This window comes from Equus caballus, chromosome 7, assembly GCF_041296265.1.
Source record: "Equus caballus isolate H_3958 breed thoroughbred chromosome 7, TB-T2T, whole genome shotgun sequence".
NCBI lineage: Eukaryota > Metazoa > Chordata > Mammalia > Perissodactyla > Equidae > Equus > Equus caballus.
This window is the reverse complement of record NC_091690.1, coordinates 47,641,773-47,660,556: the sequence shown is the minus strand read 5'-3', so window position 1 is coordinate 47,660,556 and position 18,784 is coordinate 47,641,773. Positions and strand designations below refer to the sequence as shown.

The window sequence follows — 18,784 nt, the reverse complement described above, 5'->3', positions numbered from 1 at the left end:
AAGCTTGCTCGCTCGTGGGGTCTCGTTGTGCAGCTGCGTGGGCCTTGGGCTGGAAAACGCAGATTCCTGGTTCCTGCGTTTTTCAAACAAGCATCTCTGGTGGTGCTGGTGCAGACGGCCAGCGAACTCTGGTTTGAAAAACGGGGCCCTGCCGAAGACACCCTTCACAGGTGACACCGAGCTTAAAAGTGCAAAGTCCCTTTTCCGGGTTCGCATCTGGGACATACTAGCGATTCTCGAACTCAAGTGTCTCCTTCTGGAGCCAGAAACATGCAGTTACACTGCGTAGGCCTCGGCTAAAGTTACTCTGAATTACCTAAAGCCACACTGGTAAGGAACAGCATCTTAGTTACCGAAAGCCTCTTTTGAGCCACAGTGTTCACATGATTACCTCTAAGCAGCATTTGCTATTCCGCCCGACTCTTCTGACATCCACGCGCCTCTCTGCTCAAACGTCACCTCCCCGCAGTAGCCTACTGTGATAGCGACCTCTGTCCCCAGCGTTCTCTCCCCCGTCCCCGCTGTTATTTTTCTCTGTGGGGCACATCACTGTTTCGCTTCTGTTCCCTCTCACTGAAATGCACATCTTGGTTGAAGGAATGCTGGACGCGTGTCTGCATTTTTAGTGTTCCCAGCTTGACACAGGTGATCCTTGGAATGCAGAGGTTGCAACAAGATTTAATCCTGAGGCTTGTGTCCCCAGGGCTGAGCAACTTCTCATTTGCTTCCGTAAACATATTTACATATTTCCCACAGGCCTGGTGCTGGGCTGAGCCTTCTAGGAAAAATCTAAACTGCCCAGCGATCCGGAGTTGTAAAGTCAGCCAAAGATGAGAGGCCGTAAGGCCTTACCACTCAGTTTAGTCTGTGGCAGACAGGGACCTGGGCCACAACGCTAATGATTCCTTTACTGAACTCTAATCATGTCCCAGAAAACGCACTGCACGTGTGTTATCACATTTAATCTTCATCTTTCACACTCACTTTCCCACTTTACAGGGAAGAAAACAGACGCTTGGGATCCCAAGAAGTGTACCTGGTTAGTGCTTACTGCATACCTTCCCAGTCCCCCTATTATTTCCTGAGTTCTGTGCATCCCCATTTCAAAAGCTTCCCAGGCTCCCCTCCATATCGCTTCTCTGCTGCCAAAGCCAAGGACAAGGGAGACCAGATGGAGACCAAGGGTTTCACAAGAAACTGATCTTTACTCAACAAAGTTCTACACAAGTGGAATCTCACGCCACCTCGGCGCCAATCCCCAGCACAGCACAGTAACAAATGGACAGACCCTGGAGCCCGCAGGAGGAAGAGGAGGAGGGGGAAGGAGGGACATCGGCATGAGGGGGGCTGCAGATCGAGGCCAGTCAGGGTCCGCAGCCCTGGGCAGAGGAGAAGGTTGAGAAGCTGAAACTTCGTTGTGCAAAAATCAACCAAAAATAAATTAAAAAATTAAATAGTTTTCTTAAAAAAAAAAAAAGGAAAGAAAGAAAACTAGAACCAGGCTCCCCTTCCCTGAAGGTGATTGGAGCCCCCATCCTGGGTGGAGAAGGGGTTACCAATCCCATCAGCCAATCCATCCACACACCCCAAGACCCAGCAGAGAGAGGGTGCTCCAAGGAACTGGAATTACCAGAAAATTAAATGTTTTTTTTTTAAAAAAAAACTTTTTTTCCTTTTTCTTTTTTTTTCCTTTTTTTTTTTTTTTTACAAATGGCTTCCAGAGACCTGCTGGAGTTTCATATGGGGGAGAGGGGACACGACCAGCTGAGTTTATGGAATGTGCACCAAGTGCCCCTCGGAATAGAGGCAGGGCCTGACCCTGTCAGAAAGAAGACACAGGGATGTGATGGGGGTGGGGTCCAGGGCCCCGGACGGATGGATGGAGCAGGCCCCAGGATGCAGGAATCTAGTCAAAGCCCCCCAAAACCCCAACAGGCACCCCCAAAGAAGTAGAAAGTGGGAGAAGAGAAAAAGGAAAACAACATTAAGGGGGCTGCAGGGCCCGGTTTCAGTTTCAAGGCCAACTTGCAAATAACCACGCTCCCTCCCTCTCCAGGGGAACCCTCCCACGGTGACCACATCCCCAGCCAATCTCAGAAGGTACCCTAGAATCATGCCCCAATCTGGTGGGTTTCGGGGCCCACTGGGTGCTGGGATGAGCGGGAAGCCCGAGGGCCACAGACTGGGGTCAGGGGGTCCGTCACCTTTCCCCTCTTCCAGGCCCGGAGCTTCCTTCTTGCTGGCAAAACGTAAACCTTCATCCTCTGTCACCATCGATTAAATGCCCCGGCCGCAGCCCTTGTCTTAAAACTCAGGCCTAGAACTTGGGAAGAGGGCTCTTGCGAGCACGGAGAAATGGACTGTCCTTGACACGGGCTTGTTTATGGAGAGATGCGGGGGGCAGGCGGCAGCAGCTGTGGCCGCCCCCAGCTCTCTTTGGGGGAAAAAAATCCCAGCCCAGCATCTTCAAGTCGCTGGGGCCCAGGGCAAGGAGAAAGGACAACTTCTGGCCAGCCCCAGCTGCTCTGGTGGTCCCCAGTCTTCTGGCTGGGACAAGACAAGGAGGGGGACACACTGGCCGAGGCTGCCTCAGAGCCGGCAGGAAGTGTGCGGAGCAGGTCCGAAGTGTGCGCGTGCTGACGGGGTGGCCCCAAGGTGGCCATCCTCTTCCCCCCGCCCAGGGTCCCCGCGGAGGCCCCCAACCCCCCCAGCCCTCCCCGATCACCGCCAATTCCGGCAAAACAGCAGAAGCTTCTTAAACTCTAGATGCAGGTTACACGGAAGGCCTTACGGGTTAACTCAGGGGTTCACTAATTCTACTGTCTCCATGCAGTCGGGGAAATGGTGGGCGGCTGGCCCAGCCTGGCTGGCTGCAGCACCGCACATGCGCGTGGCCACGTGTGTACGTGTGAGTGTACGTGTCTCTACAAGGACCCCCCTCCCTGCCTGCTTTCCCCTCGCCTCATCCTAAGCCGGATCCCGTCGGCCGTGTTGATTCTTCCCTCCCACGTGGCCGGCCCAAGTGGGCCACCGGAGGTGACCCCGATTGAGCAAAGGGGCCCTTGCCGCCAAGAAGTCCCACCCCACCCCCCCGTTTGTAGGATGAGCGTGGAGGCCCCACCCACCTGCCCGCCCGCCGCCGGCCCCACAGGTAGATGGACGGGGAAGGCATCTGGATTTGGGTCCCACTCACTCCTCCCTAACCCCCCTCGACCAGGGCACGGCGACTTCTGGACGCAGCGCGCTCCCCAGCAACCCCTGCGATGATGACGCAGACAGAGACCTGCGGGAGAGGGGGCGGTCAGGGCCCGTGCCCCTGTGGCCCCCATGACAGTGCCACCCCCCCCACCCCCTCCGCAAGCCGCCTCCTTACCTGGCTGTCACGATGCTCGTCTAGACCCCGTAGAAGGCAGCCAGCCTCTCCTTGAGCAGCGGCGGGAACTGCTCCGAGAACTGCTGCCAGTTCTCCTCCCCGACTTGGTCTTTGAAGCCATGGAGGATCTGCGGGGAGGCAGGGGGTGAGGGGCGCCCCACCGCCTCCCAGGACCCTGGCAGGGCCAGGGGAGCCTCACCTTATAAAACATGTCCCGGAGGTCGTCCTTCGGGCTCACCCAGGAGGCTACAGCGTCGCAGAAGAAAATAAAGTCCTGAAACAGACAGGACAGGGCGTGTGAGGGGCCGCCCAGCCCAGCCCAGGGCCCACCCTCTGCGCCCAGCGCCCACCTGCACGACACCCCCGGGGTTGACGCCTATCATCATGCAGATGCCGCGGAAGGCCGAGTCCTTCTCCTCGTTGTCCCGGATGTTCCTGAGCGACGTGCACCTGTGTGGAAGGTGAGCGGCGGGGAGTCAGCAGGCGGGATGGGGCAGGCTGGGCATCTGTGTTGTGGGCAGGGGGCTGGATGGGCCACGTATCGAGGGGACAGGGGCAGCAGGGATCAGCGGGCAGTGGGGCTGGGACATGCAGCCATGGGCTGGCACAGGCGAGGGACGGATCGGGCCTGCCCCAGACACCCCACCAGCCCGCCCACCGTCAGGCAGGCCTCACACGGGGGGGCACACACCAGGGCCGGATGAACTGCTGCAGCATGGGCGCCACCTCCTGCGGGCACACGTAGCCCAGGCGGCCGATGGTGATGGCTGGAATGGCAGAGGGACTCGTCAGGCGACCTGCAACCCCGAGCGGCCCCCGGTACGTGGCGGGGCCTCTGGCAGGAGGCACCAGCCCCACTCCGCCCCACAGGCCCCAAGGGAATAGCTCCTGCTGGCTGCCTGGGCAAGCCTAGTCCAGCCAGAGTCTCCTCCCCACCGTACTTGGGTCTCTCCCAGGACCACCTTCCCAGTCCCTCCAGATACCCTCCCCGGTTCTTTCCCAAGGCCTCTTCTAACTAACCCTCCCAGACGGAAACCCCAACTCCAGGAGGCAGGCAAGGGGGGCGGCAGTGGCCCAGGCCTAGCGCACACCTGTGTTTTCCAGCAGCGTCTTGGGTGTGTTAGGCCGGTTAATGATCTCCACCAGGTTGTTGAGGACCATCTGCACGTAGGGCTGCATCTCTGCCCCTGGGGGACCAGCCAGTCAGAGCCCATATGACCCACGCCAGCCATGCTGACCGCAGCTGCATCCAGACACTAGCTAACGACAGCCAGTGAAGGAACGATACCCCTCCCCCTGCCCCCACCCGGGGCCTGTGCCGCCACACAGGCTCCCCCCACACCCAACACTTCCCCAGGCACCCTGGGCACCAGGATAAGACCACACCACCAAGGGGGGTGGAGCAGCGCCAGTCTCCCCACCAGTCCCAGTGGGCCTTTCAGCCAATGGCCTTGGGCACGGGGAGGTGGCAGACAGTCCAGTCAGAACAGGCCTCCTGTCCTGCCTCTTTGCAGAAGCCAACCACAGACGGTCTTTCAGGCTCAGGCCCCATCTCTGATGACACCACTCAGAGGTGTCCTTTTGCCCCTGACCAATGGCTACCTTCTTCAAGGAGAGCCAGGGCCCGCTTGAGGGGACCTGTCAGTCAAGCTGGGCTCCCGCCCCCAGGCCAGGATCAGGCCAATAGGGAGAGGCAGGGCTGGCCCACTTGCAGGCACTCACCCATCTGCATGCAGATCTCGCCGATGGCCCAGGTGGCATTGTTGCAGACAGAGATGAACTCGGGGTTCAGGTTGGTGCCCAGGATGGGCATGAACTCAGCTGATGGGGAGAAAGGGGTGCTGAGCAGGGGGCCGGCCAGGGTGAGCTCCCAGACCTGGCCATGCGGGCCCCATCAGCCAGTACGAATACATCCCACTTCGGTCACAGTCTTCCCCGGTCACTTCTCCATCACCTGAGGCCCAGGGTGGGGTGGTGGGGTGGGGAAAAAACAGGTGTCATACCGATACAGGGCTTGACATGGATGAAGCAGGCTTTGGTGAGGTCTCCCAGGAGGGCGAAGGAGCTCTGCCGGACCTCGGGCATTGAGTCCTGGGGGTCACAGCAGGGTCAGCGGGGCAAGGCTCCCCTCCCCACACCAGCCACAGGCAGCTAGCCAACAGTCCCCAGGGCCCGGCCTGACCCTGCCACTTGCCAGCGCCCAGGATGCAGGCCGCACTGTGCATCCTGCACTCAGGACGTGTGAATGAGAGCCTGGCTCAGGGTTCCCCTGCTGGGGGGACAGCGGCCAGTCCACATACACTGGGGGGGGACGCTGCGGGAGCTTGTACATTCACATTTCCTGTTTCTACTTCCTCATTTTCTACAGTTTGCTTTTTCAATGAGGTTTCACTTGTGTCTCATTGAAATAGCTTTTTAAACAATTACACTCTTTTCTGTTTTTACGGACCCCTTTTCCCTGATGTCCTTTGGGCACAACCAAGGCCCCAAGTGCCCCCAGCGCGGCCCACACAGGCTGCTGGGTGTCTCGCTGTCCAGTGAGAGGCCTGGGAGGGGCGTGCACCCACCTGCATGCACTGGAAGAGCAGGGTCATGATGTTGCTGCGGGCCACCAGCTGTTCCACGTGGCCACCCAGGCCCTCGGCCAGGCCACTGAGCAGGTCCAGCGCCACAATCATGAAGTCCTTGTCGGGTGCCTCGTACTGCTCGGGGTGCTGGGTGTACATCTGGGCACAGTTGGGGCAGGCTGGCGGGTGAGGGGACAGGGCCGCGCTGGGGCAACAACAGAAGAGCAGGCGGGGGCATTGGGGGGGCGCTCACCATGGCCTGGGCCAACGTCTTCTGCACCAGGGTGACACAGCGCTGGTAGACAGGCTCGCAGTAGGGCAGGAAGCCGCTCTGCAGGGCGGTGGCCACTGAGGACAGGCACTGGCAGGGAGAAGGCAGGGGGTGAGCTCAGGTGGGCGGGGCCGTGGGGGAGGGCCTGTGGCCGCGGGGGAGGGCCTGGAGCCGCTCACCTCCAGCAGAGGGAAGAGGTCCTTGTCTTCGTCCTTGAGCTCATTCCACTTCTGGATCAGTGGAGGCATCAGCTTCTGGATGTACTCCTGGAGGGGGAGGGGAAGTTGGGGCTCCCTGGCTTGGGGTGGCAACCTGGGAATCAGCAGGGCTCCCTGGGATTCAGAGGCGCCCATCACCTGAGCCATGAGGTCTGGGTTCCTCGTTGTGGCTCATGGGGCCCCTGCAAGGCCTCGCCATCCAGCCAGACATCCAGGCCCTTCTCAGCCGTCCTGGGGCCTGCCCTCCCTCCCACCTCGGAGCCCGGGTCGGCACCCCCTGGTTCCCCGCAGGCCCCTGAGCTGCCCCGGCACAGCACTTACCACGCTGTCTCATAACTGTCTGTCTCCCCCACTAGACTGGGAGCAGGGCGAGGGCAGGGGCTGGGTCTGTCTGTCTGCCTGTTGAGGTCACGGCCACGTCCCTGGCATGTGACACGGGGTCGCCGCCAGGTCACCGGATGCCGAGGGGCCCGGGATCGGGAAGAAGGAGCCGCTGTGGGGTCTCACCGGCTGGTTGAGGTGGTGGCCCACAGAGTCGGCCAGAGTGCCGATGGCATCGTAGAGGATCAGCAGGTTCTTGTGCTGGTACTTGCCGAAGGCGAAGACGAGGGTATCGAGGATGTAGCTAAGGTATGGCACCAGCTCCGTGCAGGCCTCCTCCTCCAGGGTGGCGAAGGCGCTGGAGGAGAGGAGGGCTCAGGGGGTGGCTGCAAGCGGGGCAGAACCACGGGCGGGATGGGGAGGGCGTGCTTGGGATCAGCCAGTACGAATACGCGAGAAATCAGCTTGATGTCAGGGGTCATGCATATCATCACTTCCCGGAGGGGCAGGGGTAGGGGCTGTGGGACCAGGGGCAGAAGGTCACCTGCAGGCCGCCTCCTGCACCCTCTTGTTGCCATCCAGGATGCGCTTGAGCAGCTCCGTCATCAGGGGCTTAAGGTGCATATCAGGCGGCTGGCTGACCACCCAGTGGGCATAGCGGCTCAGCGTCCAGCAGGCGATGGAGCGGACCAGGGCCTTCTTGTCCGACAGGCACTGGATGAGGTGCGGGATCAGCTCAGGCAGGTAGGGCACCATGCCCTGCATGCAGCCTGCAAGGACAGGGACAGGGGTGAGGCTGAGCCCAGCTGGGCCGGGCCACACCCACCCTTCTGGGGAGAGGCGGAGAAACTGAGGCTCGGAGGTTAAATAAGTGGCCCAGCGTCACAGAGCAGGTAAAGGCAGGGTCAGGACGGAAGACAGCTCAGAGCGAGCCTGTCCCCTCCAGTGGCCCCAGCCCGTCCTGGTGACCCGTGAATGCACCGACAGCTGGGCTGCACAGTGACTCAGGCTTTGTGGGCAGCAGTGACCCAGATGGACGGAGTTTCTTCCTTTGAAAACTTTCTTGATGTTTGTGATTTTTCTTTTTCTATTTTTCTTCTTTTTTTAAAAAACCATGAACGCATCTCTCTGTTAATCAGAGATCTCAGCTAATAGCACACCCCTAATAATCCACGACACGAGACCTATTTTTACTGGTTTCGGGTCAGTTCTTCTAGATCTGTTCCCATTAACACACAGAAGACAAAATGTAGTCTGTTAATACATATACACATATTAACATAAGCTACGTTACACTTAGCATACAAGGAAACCTTTATGACAAGCTTTAAAAGCTCCCAGGCTGGGGCTGGCCCCGTGGCGTAGTGGTTAAGTTCACACGTTCTGTTTCTCGGCGGCCCGGGGTTCGCCAGTTCGGATCCTGGGTGCGGACATGGCACTGCGTGGCAAAAGCCATGCTGCGGTAGGCATCCCAGGTATAAAGGAGAGGAAGATGGGCATGGATGTGAGCTCAGGGCCAGTCTTCCTCAGCAAAAAAGAGGAGGATTGGCAGTAGTTAGCTCAGGGCTAATCTTCCTCAAAAAAAAAAAAAAAAAGCTCTCGGGGAAAGGTGTCCCCGCCGAGTTGTGGCCTGTTTCTGACAGGCCTGGAGGCCAAGGCAGTCACCAGGGATGCCTGCAACAGATGCACAGAGCAGTCTGGGAATTCAGCTGTTCACCCTGTTGGGACAAAGGGAGCCGGAGGAACACGCCACTAAGAGCACTCTGAGCAGAAGTGGAGGAAACAGCACCGCTGCACCCTTGTCGTTCTGCAGGCAGCCTGGCGGCCAGCTGCACCCAGACCGCCCAGGGAAGTGGCATCAATCTCTCTGCTCCTCTGTATCCCCATCTAGAACACCCAGCTCACTGGGGTGGTGAGCCGGTGGCCCCCGGCTGCCTGCCGCAGGGCAAACCCTGCAGAAGTCCCTTGATGTCGGGTTGCTGTAATGATGCTCCCAACCTCACGAAACTGCCGGCCCGTGAGGATTGGGGAGAGCCTGCATTTGTGGGGCTGGGGTTCCTTTCAGGCCCACAGGCTGAGGGGAAGATTCAAATCCCGGAGCTGTCTGGAGGGGGGTGAGCAGGCCTCTGGAGAGCTCACCCCAGACACAGCCCTGCGTGGGCCAGCCCCAGACAGTCTGAGCCAGCACGGGGCTCAGAGGTCAGGCGAAGCCGGGCGGGCAGGACTCACCCTCAGCGATGGCACCCAGCACCAGGATGCCTGACTCCTTGACCACCCACTCAGGGTGGAAGAGGAGGCCCTTGAGGAGGGGGAGGAGGTGGGGCAGCAGCTCCTCCCGGAAGACGTTGGCCAGGACGTCCAGCGCAGCCGCCGAGCACTTCCCTGGGGTGGGAGGAGAAACTGTGGGGTAGGCTCAGGGAGGCCCATCGGGCACGCCGCAGGCCCTCGCCGCCTGTACCCCCAGGGTCAGAGATCATGATCAGAATCTGCACGATCTGCTCTGCGGAGGCTTCCAATCACCTCTCGAGAGACAGCCCAGGGCTTGCCCCCCACGATCCCCCCTTGCCCCAGGCCAGGCCACGCACTCAGATTCCAGTCGGACAAAGCATCGTCATCATCATCATCCTCTGCGTCCTCGGAGCCGTCAGGCCGCTCGGCCTCATGGGGCAGCGTGACCGTGCGTGACTTGTGGAAGCGTGGCTTGATGTCCTGCTCGCTGTCGGGGACCGCCTCATCCTCCTCCACGTCCCCCTGTGGGGCCAGGCACAGCACTAAGTACCCCCAGGGCCCCCAGGCCTACGCCTCGCCCGCTGGCCCACACCCAGCAGTTGGCCTGACCGACCTTGAGCAGGATGATGTCAATTTCCGAGTACTTCATCCCGTTCACCAGGATGGGGATCAACCTGCCGGGAGAGAAGCTGTTCATCGGGCTGCAGGGCCCCAGGGAGGCTGACAGCCCCGGGAAGAGGAAAGCAGAAGGGCCAAGGGGCCGCCTGTCCCAAGCCTGCTGATTCTGCTTCTCCGTGTCCATTCACTTCCCGCAGGGGGTGCCAAGCCAGCCTAGTCTCAGCCCGTGACTGGGACAGAGGTGACACGACTCCTGGCTCCACAGGAGGGCTCCTGACCCACACTTGGCCCCTCAGTGAATTCCAGATCCCTGAATACACTGAAAAGCTGAGAACAATGCCAGACCCCTAGCACCCCACAAGGCAGGGAGATGGGACCCTACCATCAGGCACTTCCATGGGATGGGGCCAGGTTAGGGGAGCAAACAGGAGGCAGGGCAGCCAGCCCCCTCAGCCGGAGCCCATGCACCTCGGGACTGGAAACTGTGATTACACCTCCACTGACTTGGGGACAGGTGAGTGATCCCTGTTGGTCAAGGAAGGTCAGCCCTAGGACTTTTGCTGGAAAAACTGGTCAAGAGAGAAACTCTTTACTCTGAGGTTCCTAAGCTGGAAGGTTGCACAAGGCCACAACACTACCACGAGGGAAGGTCATGCCTGAGAACGAAGCTGGCACAGATGAAGTAGATGTGAGACTAGATAGATATCTTTCACATCCTTTGAGCACCTGGATCCAGCTATACCTGAAGCTTTTGTTGACATTTCATTTTTTCTACCTATAATTTACCTAATTTTTAAGTCATTAAAAGCTACATTCTTATCACTTTCAATACTAATGTCTGCAGGGATAGAAGGTAAACTGAGACAGAAGACATGAACTGAGGCTCGGGTGGGACGGAGGGCAGGAGCAGCACTCACTGGACCAGGTGGGAGGCCAGGACTTCCTTGCAGATGGGCTGCTCGGCCAGTGTCAGCCAGAACTCGCAGGCCTCAAGGGCCACGTTCTCATCGTGGTCCTGGGTCCTCTGCAGCATATACTGGGGCAGGTGGGAGAAGGTGTGAGGCCCGGCCGGCTGGTGGTGGGGGCTCCCCCACTGCCTCCCACCCCATGGCACTGGCCTAGGCCATGCACACCTGGATGATGCTGTGCATGTGGGGGATAAGCCTGTCGATTCGCACTTCCAGCAGCATCACCAGAGCGCGGCACACATTCTTCCGCACCTCGGGGTCGTCGTCCACGGCCAGGGCGAACAGGTGCTGCGGGGCAGGCGGGGTCAGCTGTGGCGGGGCCCTCAGCCCTCGGCCTGCTCACCCCCAGCCCGGCAGCCCACCTCGATGAAGGTGTCGATGTTGTCCATCAGCGCCTGGGCCCGGTCCATGATGAACTGGTTCACGCAGGCGATGGCGTGGGACCTGCCAGGGGGCGAGCACACGGTCAGCCTCGAGCCTGCCTGCCCAGGACCCGCAGACCCCGGGGCTACACCCACCGGATCTTGGGGCTGCAGTGCTTGAAGAACTGGAGGAACTTGGGGATCATGACGTTGAGGGGCCTGTTGAGGGCGTCGCTGTCCAGAAGCTCAGAAGAGTCTTCGCAGATCTTCTGCAGGGCTCCGAAGGCTCCCTGAGTGGAGGGGGGCGGCCAGACGGGCGTGGGTCCCGGTCAGGCTCCCGCGCCCATGCCCGCTCGGGGGCCACGGCTTGTTGCCTACCTCGCAAGTGTTGTAATCCTCTGAGTTGAGCAGGTTGCACAGCTGGGGCAGCAGCTCGGGCCACATCTGCAGCTCGCCCTTGGAAGCGATGGTGGTGATGAGAATGCCTGGGGCGGCCGGGAAAGGACGCTGCCTCAGGCGGGGTGCGGGCCCGCTCGGCAGCCCGGCCCTCACCGCCCCCAGAAGCACCACACGCCCCTTTGAGATGCTCCGAGCCTCACTGTGAGCCAGCTCCGCTCCCGGCTCTGAGGCAGCCCAGCACTAAACACCAAATCCCCGCCCCTGGGATCTGACCGTCTGGTGAGGTAAAGAGAAAGCAGCAAAGACCTGGGAAGTGAGACACCAAGAGCTAAGTGGGGAAACAAAGCAGAGAAGGTGGCCGGCAAGGGCTGAGGGTGAAGGCAGCCATTTTAAACTGGGTGTCCAGAGCAGGCTTCAGCCAGGTGCCATCTTGATATCTGAGCAAAGACCTGCAGGTGAGGGAGAAGCCGTCCAGGTCCCTGGGCAAGGAGCAGCCAAGACAGAAGGAAGGGCAGGTGCAAAGGGCTGGCAGCAGGAGGCCTGGTGTGCTCACAGATGGGTGAGGAGTAAGTGGGGCTGACGGAGAGAGCGAGAGGAGGTGACGGCTGGGTCGGGAGCGGGGCAGGTCGTGCAGGGCCACGTGGCCTTGGGGAAGCCCTGTACTGCGTATTAGAAACCCAAGTGCGACCTGCAGGAGGCTTCTAAAGTGAGAGGGCAGTGGAGCGGTCTGGCGGCTGACTGAACTCATGATGTCAGTGCAGATGGTAACTAAAGCCAGGAGATGGCAGTGTTTCCCAGAGGGGAAGCTGCCACTGCCCACACTCCAGATGACCCCAGCTCCCTGATCAGGTAGACTGAGTGCAGCCTTAGGCCCGTCCTTGTATGACCTGGGCCACATCACCCAACCTCTCTGTGCCTCAACGGAGATAAAGAACACAACGTCCTAGGACTACCAGGAAGCGTCAACGACTTAAGTACTTGGAGCAGAACCTGGCCCTAGAATAAGCTTTACATCCAGGTCCTTCTGCTAGCCTCAAAGTGGGGGCTGTCCAGGCTAAGGGTCACTTTTAACAGAGGCGGCAGGCCCCAAGACCAGCCCTTCTGGCAGGCCCCCCATCTACTTCAAATTTAAGACTATTTTTTCTGTCTTTACTGCATTTGTTTTTAAGGTTACCTGCCCTTTAGGACAAGCAAATATCTCTTCATTTACAAGTTATGTACCACACTCTTTCAACAGCACCTTTTAAAAGTTGACATAAATTTAAATTAAAAGAGTATAAGTCAGTTACGTGTCCGTTATATCTCAAGACAGCTGGGAATAAAATCAAGCTGGTAATACAGAGTAGCATCGGTATTTATCAGTAGTGAAAAGCTTAAGGGAAAATTGCTAGAAAATTCTTGGTCCTTCCCCAGGCAGCCTCCCAGGAGTCAGGACGCTCCAATGCCACCTGGCTCACGCTTCACCTAAATAGTCATGGGTGAGAGCTGGCTAATGACACTGAGCTCCACGAGGGCAGGGAGCCCCGACCTAACACCAAATTCTGCACGTTGAGTGACTGCCTCAGAAGGAAGCGCGGCTGTTTCAGGAGGGAGCGGTCCAGAGCGTGGGCCTGCGCTGCTCGCTTCCGAGTTCCTCCTCACCAGGCAAGCCCCCTAACATCCCTGTGCCTCAGTTTCCTCATCTGTGAAACGGCCACAGTAATAGTACCACCGTCCACAGTGCTGGAGCATTCAGTGAGTCAACCCCCTTAACGTGCTCAGAAGCTTCTGGTCATCACAGGCTGACCCCTACTGCCCCCTCACCTATGGTGGCTCGGATGAGCGAGGAGGCGTCCCCGATGTTGTTGAGACACTCTTGCTTGATGAAGTCAGCCACAGGCGGTGGAAAGCTCTGGTAATGCGCCTTCACGTTGTTCTTGAGGATGAGGCCACTGAGAGAGCGAGTTGGCTCATCTGGGGAAAGAGGACTGAGGCTCAAGGGACCACGGGGGAGAAGGCAGGGTCCAGCCTGCGTGGAGGGGCCCCGAAGGCGTACCTTCCGACTTGAGTCTGGTCAGAACGAAGATCAGGTAGTTGTTGAAGTCGGGAAACTGGTTCAGTTGTTTGAGTTTCTGCCGGTTGTTAAGGGACTTGGGAGAGAGGGGCCTTCCCCAGGCAGGGCCCCCTTACTGTCACATAGCTGATGGTACCTCTGACCACTGGGACCATGCAGCCAGCTCCTGACCCCACCTGTCAACCCCCGTGCCCCAAACACAGCACTTCAGCCCCATCAAATCCATGCAGGGGGCTGCGGGAGCACGCCTGAGCTTTCGGCCCAGTCCTGCAGCCCTGGCCAGAGCAGGAGAGGGCTGGCAGCCCCCCCGCTCCGTCTGAAGGCAGCTGTTGCCACTCAGGCGCTCACCAGCAGTTCAATGTTGCCTGCTTTTCTCAAAAAGAAGGAAATCCACATTTTCAAGCAAAACTTACTAATGGTTAAACATTTTAAAAGTCTAACATAGTATTTTAAACCAATTAAAAAAGAAATTTTAACCATGAACCTAAACAAAAACTGAGAGCCAGCAAAAGGTGTCCTCCTCCAGCCCTGCACCTCCCCCCACCCCGGCCCCCAGGACCACATTTCCTCTGGGAATGGGACCCAAGAATTCTAATCCTTCATTCTCAGCCAAGGCTAGCTCCTCCCCACAGGAGAAAGAGTCTGGGGATCCGGGAGGCGGCCCCTTCCTCTCTGGCCTTTAGGGGCTGCAGATGTCTGCCAGGTTCCCCCAGGCCCGGAAGGAAGGAAGGAAGGATACATCCTGCACGATGCGCTGCGTGGCTGTGTTGGGCGACTGAGAGTCTTTGAGCAGCTGCAGGACCTGCTGCAGGCCCTGCTCATCTGGCTGCCAGTCCATGGCGCAAGGCGAGCTGTGGGGGCAGGGGCCAGGGTCAGCCCTGGGTCCCCGGGGCTCCGTGTGAGACAGAGGCTGAGGCCCCTCGGAGGCAGCACGACTGGAGTACACCCGGCAGACAAGTCCGCCCATCCACAGTAGCCCAAGCGCGGGGTCGCAGCCAGCCGCGCCCACCATCCACGGCCGCGCAGGCGGGGGATGTGGAAGCGGGCTATGGGAGGAGGTGGCAGGGCCGGCGGATCCTCATCCGGCCCAGCGCGGAGCCTTCGTCCCACGGCAGCCCGTGCTGCTACCCGGGCTGTGGGCCCTAACGCTTCTGTCTCCCTCGCAGCAGCCACCTCCCCGTCTAGGGACCCTGCCCCAGACTGTGATAGCGCCCCGGCCCCATGCAGGCGTGGTCCCCAAAGACCCCCGCTTCTCCTCCCAAAATCCAGCCCTCGAGCTCCGCCAGATCCCAGCCACCTCCTCTGCCCCTGAGCAGTCCCTGAGCCTCCCCAGGTGCACCGTCCCAAGGTGCTCCGATTGTCCTGATCCCTGCCGCGTCCCATAATCCGGCCCTCCGAGTTCAACCGGATGCCAGACGCCCCGCTTTCTGGCCTAGCAGGACCCCGTCCAGAGAGTCCTCCTAATCGGGCGCGAAGCAATCCCCAAACAGGTCCCCAGTGCCTCTCAGAGAATGAAAGCGAGCCAAGCCCGCCCACACCGTGACAGAAGCCCCTTGGGCCGTCCCTGTCACTTTCCCCAATCAGATGCGGCCAAGCCCTCCCCCCGACCCACCCACCCCCCGGCCCCGTCCCCCAAGGCAGCAGTAACTGCTGCTGATGGATCTCAGCTGCTTCCCCCAACCAAGTTCGGCCAAGCCCTCCACCGCCTAGAGCCGGAAACCCCCTTGGTCCATCCCTGCAGCTTCCCCCGATTAGGCCTGGCCGAACACCCCTCGGAGCATTCCCCCCAACGGATCCCAGCGACGCCTCGCAGCCAGACCCAGCAAAGCCCTCTAGGCCGAAGTATGACGCCCCTCCCTATCAGGGCCCAAGAAGCCCCCCCAACTTTTCCGTGCGGCCTCCCCCAATCAGACCCAACCAAGCCCCGCCGAAACAGCCCCACACACACACACCCGATCCTCGCGACGTGCCCCAATCAGGCCCTAAGCAGTCCCCAAACGCTTCCCCCAATCAGATCTCCTCCAACCCGACCCCAGCCGCCCCACTGGCCCGATTCTCCCGGCACTGGGACCTGGCCCGGCTCCGAGGCCCCACCCCCTAGGCCTGGCTCGGTTCCCCCCTCCCCCGCCCCGGCCCGTTCTCGCTGCCTAGCGAATCGGGCCCAACTGGGTTCCCGGCCTTTCCCGGTCAGGCGCGGCCCCGATGCCCGGGCCGCGCGCAGCGCAAGCCCGGAGCCCGACAGGGCTCGACGCAAGCCGGAGCAGAGCCGGTCGGCCTCGGGGTGAGGCCCACTTACCGGGCCCCGGGCGGAAGCAGCGGCGCCTTGCGCTGCGGCTTCTCCTGAGACTCGCGCGGAAGGAGGGAGGCAAAGAGAGGGAATAAAAAAAACGCGGCCGTAGATGAGCCGCCGCGGCTTCCGTACGTCGTTCAAACTGGCCCAGACGAGCCAATCACAAGGAGCAGACGTCGCACGTGGCCTGGCTCCGGGGAAACCCAGGCCCCGCCGAGGCCGGGTCACGTGACCGAAGAGGTGGAGGTTCTTTTGGCCTTTCTGGCCGGCCGGTCCTCCCACCGTCTCGTTTTCTCAGCGTCTCTCGAGCCCGCCTGACGGCAGCTCTGCGCTGGGAGCTGAGTTTGGTGGCGAGTGGGGACTTTCGGTGTGGTGGACTTGCGAATGCCTCGGCCAGAGCCACCTGCGCCTTTGTCACCCCCCTCCTGTAAGAACTGAACTGTGCTTCTTTCCCCCATCCAGAAGGTATTGGGAGGAGTACAGTCTGCGCGCGCAAGGAAAGAGCGGAGGGACTGAGCCTGGCGTGGACTTTATATCCCAGAGAGAAAGAAAGAAAAGCCAGACAAAGGGAGTGCCTGAGACAGACTGGGTTCCTACAGAAACATTTGCTACACTTTGCGTTATTTTCCAGTACTCTTTGACAATTTTTACGAGGATGGGAGGGGGCCAAGAATATAACATTTTAAACGAAATGAACTAATAAAATAAATGCTGGAGCAGAAGTCCTAATTTCTTTCCCTACCTGAACCTGAATGAGGTGGAACAATCCAGGAAATTTAGGCAAGGGCAGGGAAAAACATCTTCGTGATCCTTGCGCCACCTGAGGACAAAGTAGGACACCTCTTGTCTTCTTGCTTGTAAGAACAGAGCAGAGTAGACAGAAGCTGGAGACCCTGGAGCGTCCCGGTTTCCCCTCCTCACCCTACTGATAACAAGGTGGGCGATCTCTTGCCACTGGGAGTCTTAGTTTCCCCCATTTGTCAAATGGGCCTAAGAATAGGTTGTTGGGTTAGAGATAATCCAAGTTAAGCATTACCAGGCATGCCGTAAATTGTTCTTCAAAAATGTGGCTTTTACCCCACTAGGCTCAAAGCTGTCCTTTCACTGCATTCAGCCCTACCCTAAACCAATTTACTGAATCAACTACGGCTCTAATCCTAAAGGACTACCTAGCCGTGCCGTAAGGGACATTTTGGCTTCGGGAGAGGCACAAGGTCAATATTTGCCCCAGCTGGAGGAGGGCGACAGGTTCCTCGGCCCACTTCCCCTTGGCAGTCAGTCCCCGTTCCGTTCATTCATGAAATGTAGGTACCCAAGATCACTCTTGCCAAGCGCTGGGGCCTCCCAGGCTTGGGAAGGGTCGGCTGCCACCTCATTCCACTCGAAGACTCCCTAAACGAGCAGCTAGATCTCCACGTCGGTCGGCTCTGACGGACACAAACCCGGGTTGAGACACACGTGCTAAGAGTCGCCGCCTACACATGCGCAATAGCCTTCCCTCGCTCACTCTGAGGTCCTGGAACTACAAATCCCGTCTTGCTGCGCGCCGCCTGGCGGCGCTTACCGGCCCTGGCTGAGACTCAAAAGCTGGGGGTCTGGGAGCTCCCGCTCCCACCGCGGAGGTGGGCGTTGTGCCGAAGGTAGGAGATTTAGGGGCTGGGACTGGGCTTGGAGGTTTCGGGAGGGGCTGCGAAAGGTAGGAGTTTTCTGTTCAGGGTTGGGGATTGCCCCAGGTATGGGTCAGGTGGGGAGCGAGTAGACGCAGGAAAGTTATTTGTTAATGCTCACCCCCTTCTTTTAATGTGTCAAGTTTCCAGCGGCCCTGCGCAACCCTCTGTGGAGAGGGAGTCAGGCAGAATACAGTGGCCCGTGCTGCCTGAATGGTCCACTGGATGGGCCCTCGCGTGATGGCGGAAGTCTTTCTTCCTCTCCCCAACTGGTGGATTTGAGTCCCGAATCCAGACTTTCCCCTCGTATTTCGTAAGCACCTACTGCCTGTCAGGATGTTTCCAAATGTAATTCTCACAACAGCCCTGTGTAGGGCAAGCTTACTTCAATGCAACCAGAAGCGCTCAGTGCAAAAAAGAAACTCAAGCAGCTGATGCCCAACTGTGAATCTGAGATGGGAGACAAACACCTCTCAGTTTACAACAGCCTCCCTGCCTGAGCATCTCCTCCCGCTGTGCCCGCGTTTAAAGGTCAGCCTGTCTCAAACACAGCCCCCAAATACAGGCCAACTGCTTCACCCGGAAAAGCAATGACAGCTGTTTTAAATAATGTCAGGGTTAACGTTCACTGTATGAACATTGCCCTTGCTTTAGAACTTGACTCTAGAGATGCTTCTGTAATTCACCCCTATTTTATAGATGAGGAACCTGAACCACAGAAAGGCTAAGTGACTTACCCAAGATCACACAGCTAACAGGCACCAGAATAGTTTGAAGCCAGGGCTGTGTGACTCACCAAAACCTGAATTTGATTCTCCTCCAGCTTCAGACTTTCCCCAGGTCAGGGCTGGTGAGCGCCATGAAGTGGGGCACCTGGACTCCATCGGCTCCTCCTGCCTAACAGTCGCAAATAGAGGCTGAGCTGCAGCAGGGGTGACCTACTTCTCCCACTTGTGTTTCTTTTTAAAGATCCAGCGGCTGCCGGAGGCTTTGAGAGGGAGGAGGTGGCTCCATTGGCTTGTCTGTGCCCTCCCCCACACTACATCCCAAGGCTAGTCGCACCTAGGCCAGCTCAGCATCCCCAAAATAGGAGGGAGAGATCTTTGAACTGATGTGGAAAATAAACCAGCCCAGCCTTACTGTGTGTTGGCAGGAAGTGAGAGGGGCAGGTCTCCTGTTCTGAAGCCTGCTTGCTCGCTCTCCGATGAGCCAGGCACGGTTTTGGTGTGGGGGCTTTGTACCTGCTGTTCCTTCGGCCTGGAACACTTCCAAGGACCATCTTCACTGCCTGTCCCACCTCCTTCAGGACTTGGCATAAATGTCCCCTTCTCAGGGAGGCCATCCCTGACCAATTTAAAATCACCATCTCTCCAATGTCATCTTGGTCCCCCTTTCATGTTTTATTTCCTCCCCATAGAATGTATAACCATCTGATGTGTTCTGTTCTA

The 18,784-nt window shown here is 58.8% G+C and overlaps 1 protein-coding gene, 1 long non-coding RNA gene and 2 other non-coding genes across 14 annotated transcripts; 1 reads left to right on the top strand and 3 right to left on the bottom strand.

The window, feature by feature from the left end:
- The first annotated feature begins 195 nt into the window (after window positions 1–195).
- On the top strand, window positions 196–1,477 carry LOC106783384 (uncharacterized). Its single transcript, XR_001381153.3, has 2 exons — window positions 196–330; window positions 1,000–1,477. It is a non-coding gene; the product is annotated as an uncharacterized lncRNA (long non-coding RNA).
- Window positions 1,186–18,289, bottom strand: TNPO2 (transportin 2). 11 transcript variants are annotated; one of them, XM_001504888.7, is made up of 26 exons: window positions 18,133–18,289; window positions 15,676–16,489; window positions 14,119–14,230; window positions 13,362–13,437; window positions 13,130–13,279; window positions 11,306–11,412; window positions 11,084–11,217; window positions 10,928–11,009; window positions 10,731–10,853; window positions 10,515–10,633; window positions 9,593–9,653; window positions 9,336–9,501; window positions 8,980–9,132; window positions 7,295–7,520; window positions 6,937–7,108; window positions 6,391–6,477; window positions 6,194–6,301; window positions 5,941–6,099; window positions 5,377–5,464; window positions 5,096–5,194; window positions 4,465–4,560; window positions 4,065–4,170; window positions 3,724–3,823; window positions 3,573–3,647; window positions 3,374–3,501; window positions 1,186–3,283 (listed from the first exon to the last, which is right to left on the bottom strand). In XM_001504888.7, the coding sequence occupies exons 3-25, from the start codon at window positions 14,215–14,217 to the stop codon at window positions 3,394–3,396; spliced, it is 2,694 nt and encodes an 897-aa protein (XP_001504938.3). In that variant the 5' UTR covers window positions 14,218–14,230; window positions 15,676–16,489; window positions 18,133–18,289; the 3' UTR covers window positions 1,186–3,283; window positions 3,374–3,393. The 11 variants fall into 11 exon arrangements, 8 of the variants coding, with proteins under 8 accessions (XP_001504938.3, XP_070130096.1, XP_070130098.1 ...); XM_070273995.1 differs by having other exon boundaries at window positions 4,065–4,140; XM_070273997.1 differs by having other exon boundaries at window positions 4,065–4,140; window positions 16,412–16,489; window positions 18,133–18,255.
- On the bottom strand, window positions 5,261–5,335 carry LOC138925303 (small nucleolar RNA ZL2). The gene has a single exon (XR_011441237.1). It is a non-coding gene; the product is annotated as a small nucleolar RNA ZL2 (small nucleolar RNA).
- On the bottom strand, window positions 7,181–7,250 carry LOC111774475 (small nucleolar RNA SNORD41). Its single transcript, XR_002809479.1, has one exon. It is a non-coding gene; the product is annotated as a small nucleolar RNA SNORD41 (small nucleolar RNA).
- Window positions 18,290–18,784: the final 495 nt, after the last annotated feature.

Bases quoted from the DNA above. Each gene is read 5' to 3' on its own strand.
- TNPO2 (XM_070273998.1), bottom strand. From the start codon at position 14,217: ATGGACTGGCAGCCAGATGAGCAGGGCCTGCAGCAGGTCCTGCAGCTG. The intron at 11,413-13,129 runs GTGAGGGGGCAG...CGGCCGCCCCAG, and splicing joins GCTCATCCGAGCCACCATAG to GCATTCTCATCACCACCATC. The intron at 3,502-3,572 runs GTGAGGCTCCCC...GCCTCCCCGCAG, and splicing joins TCCGGGACATGTTTTATAAG to ATCCTCCATGGCTTCAAAGA.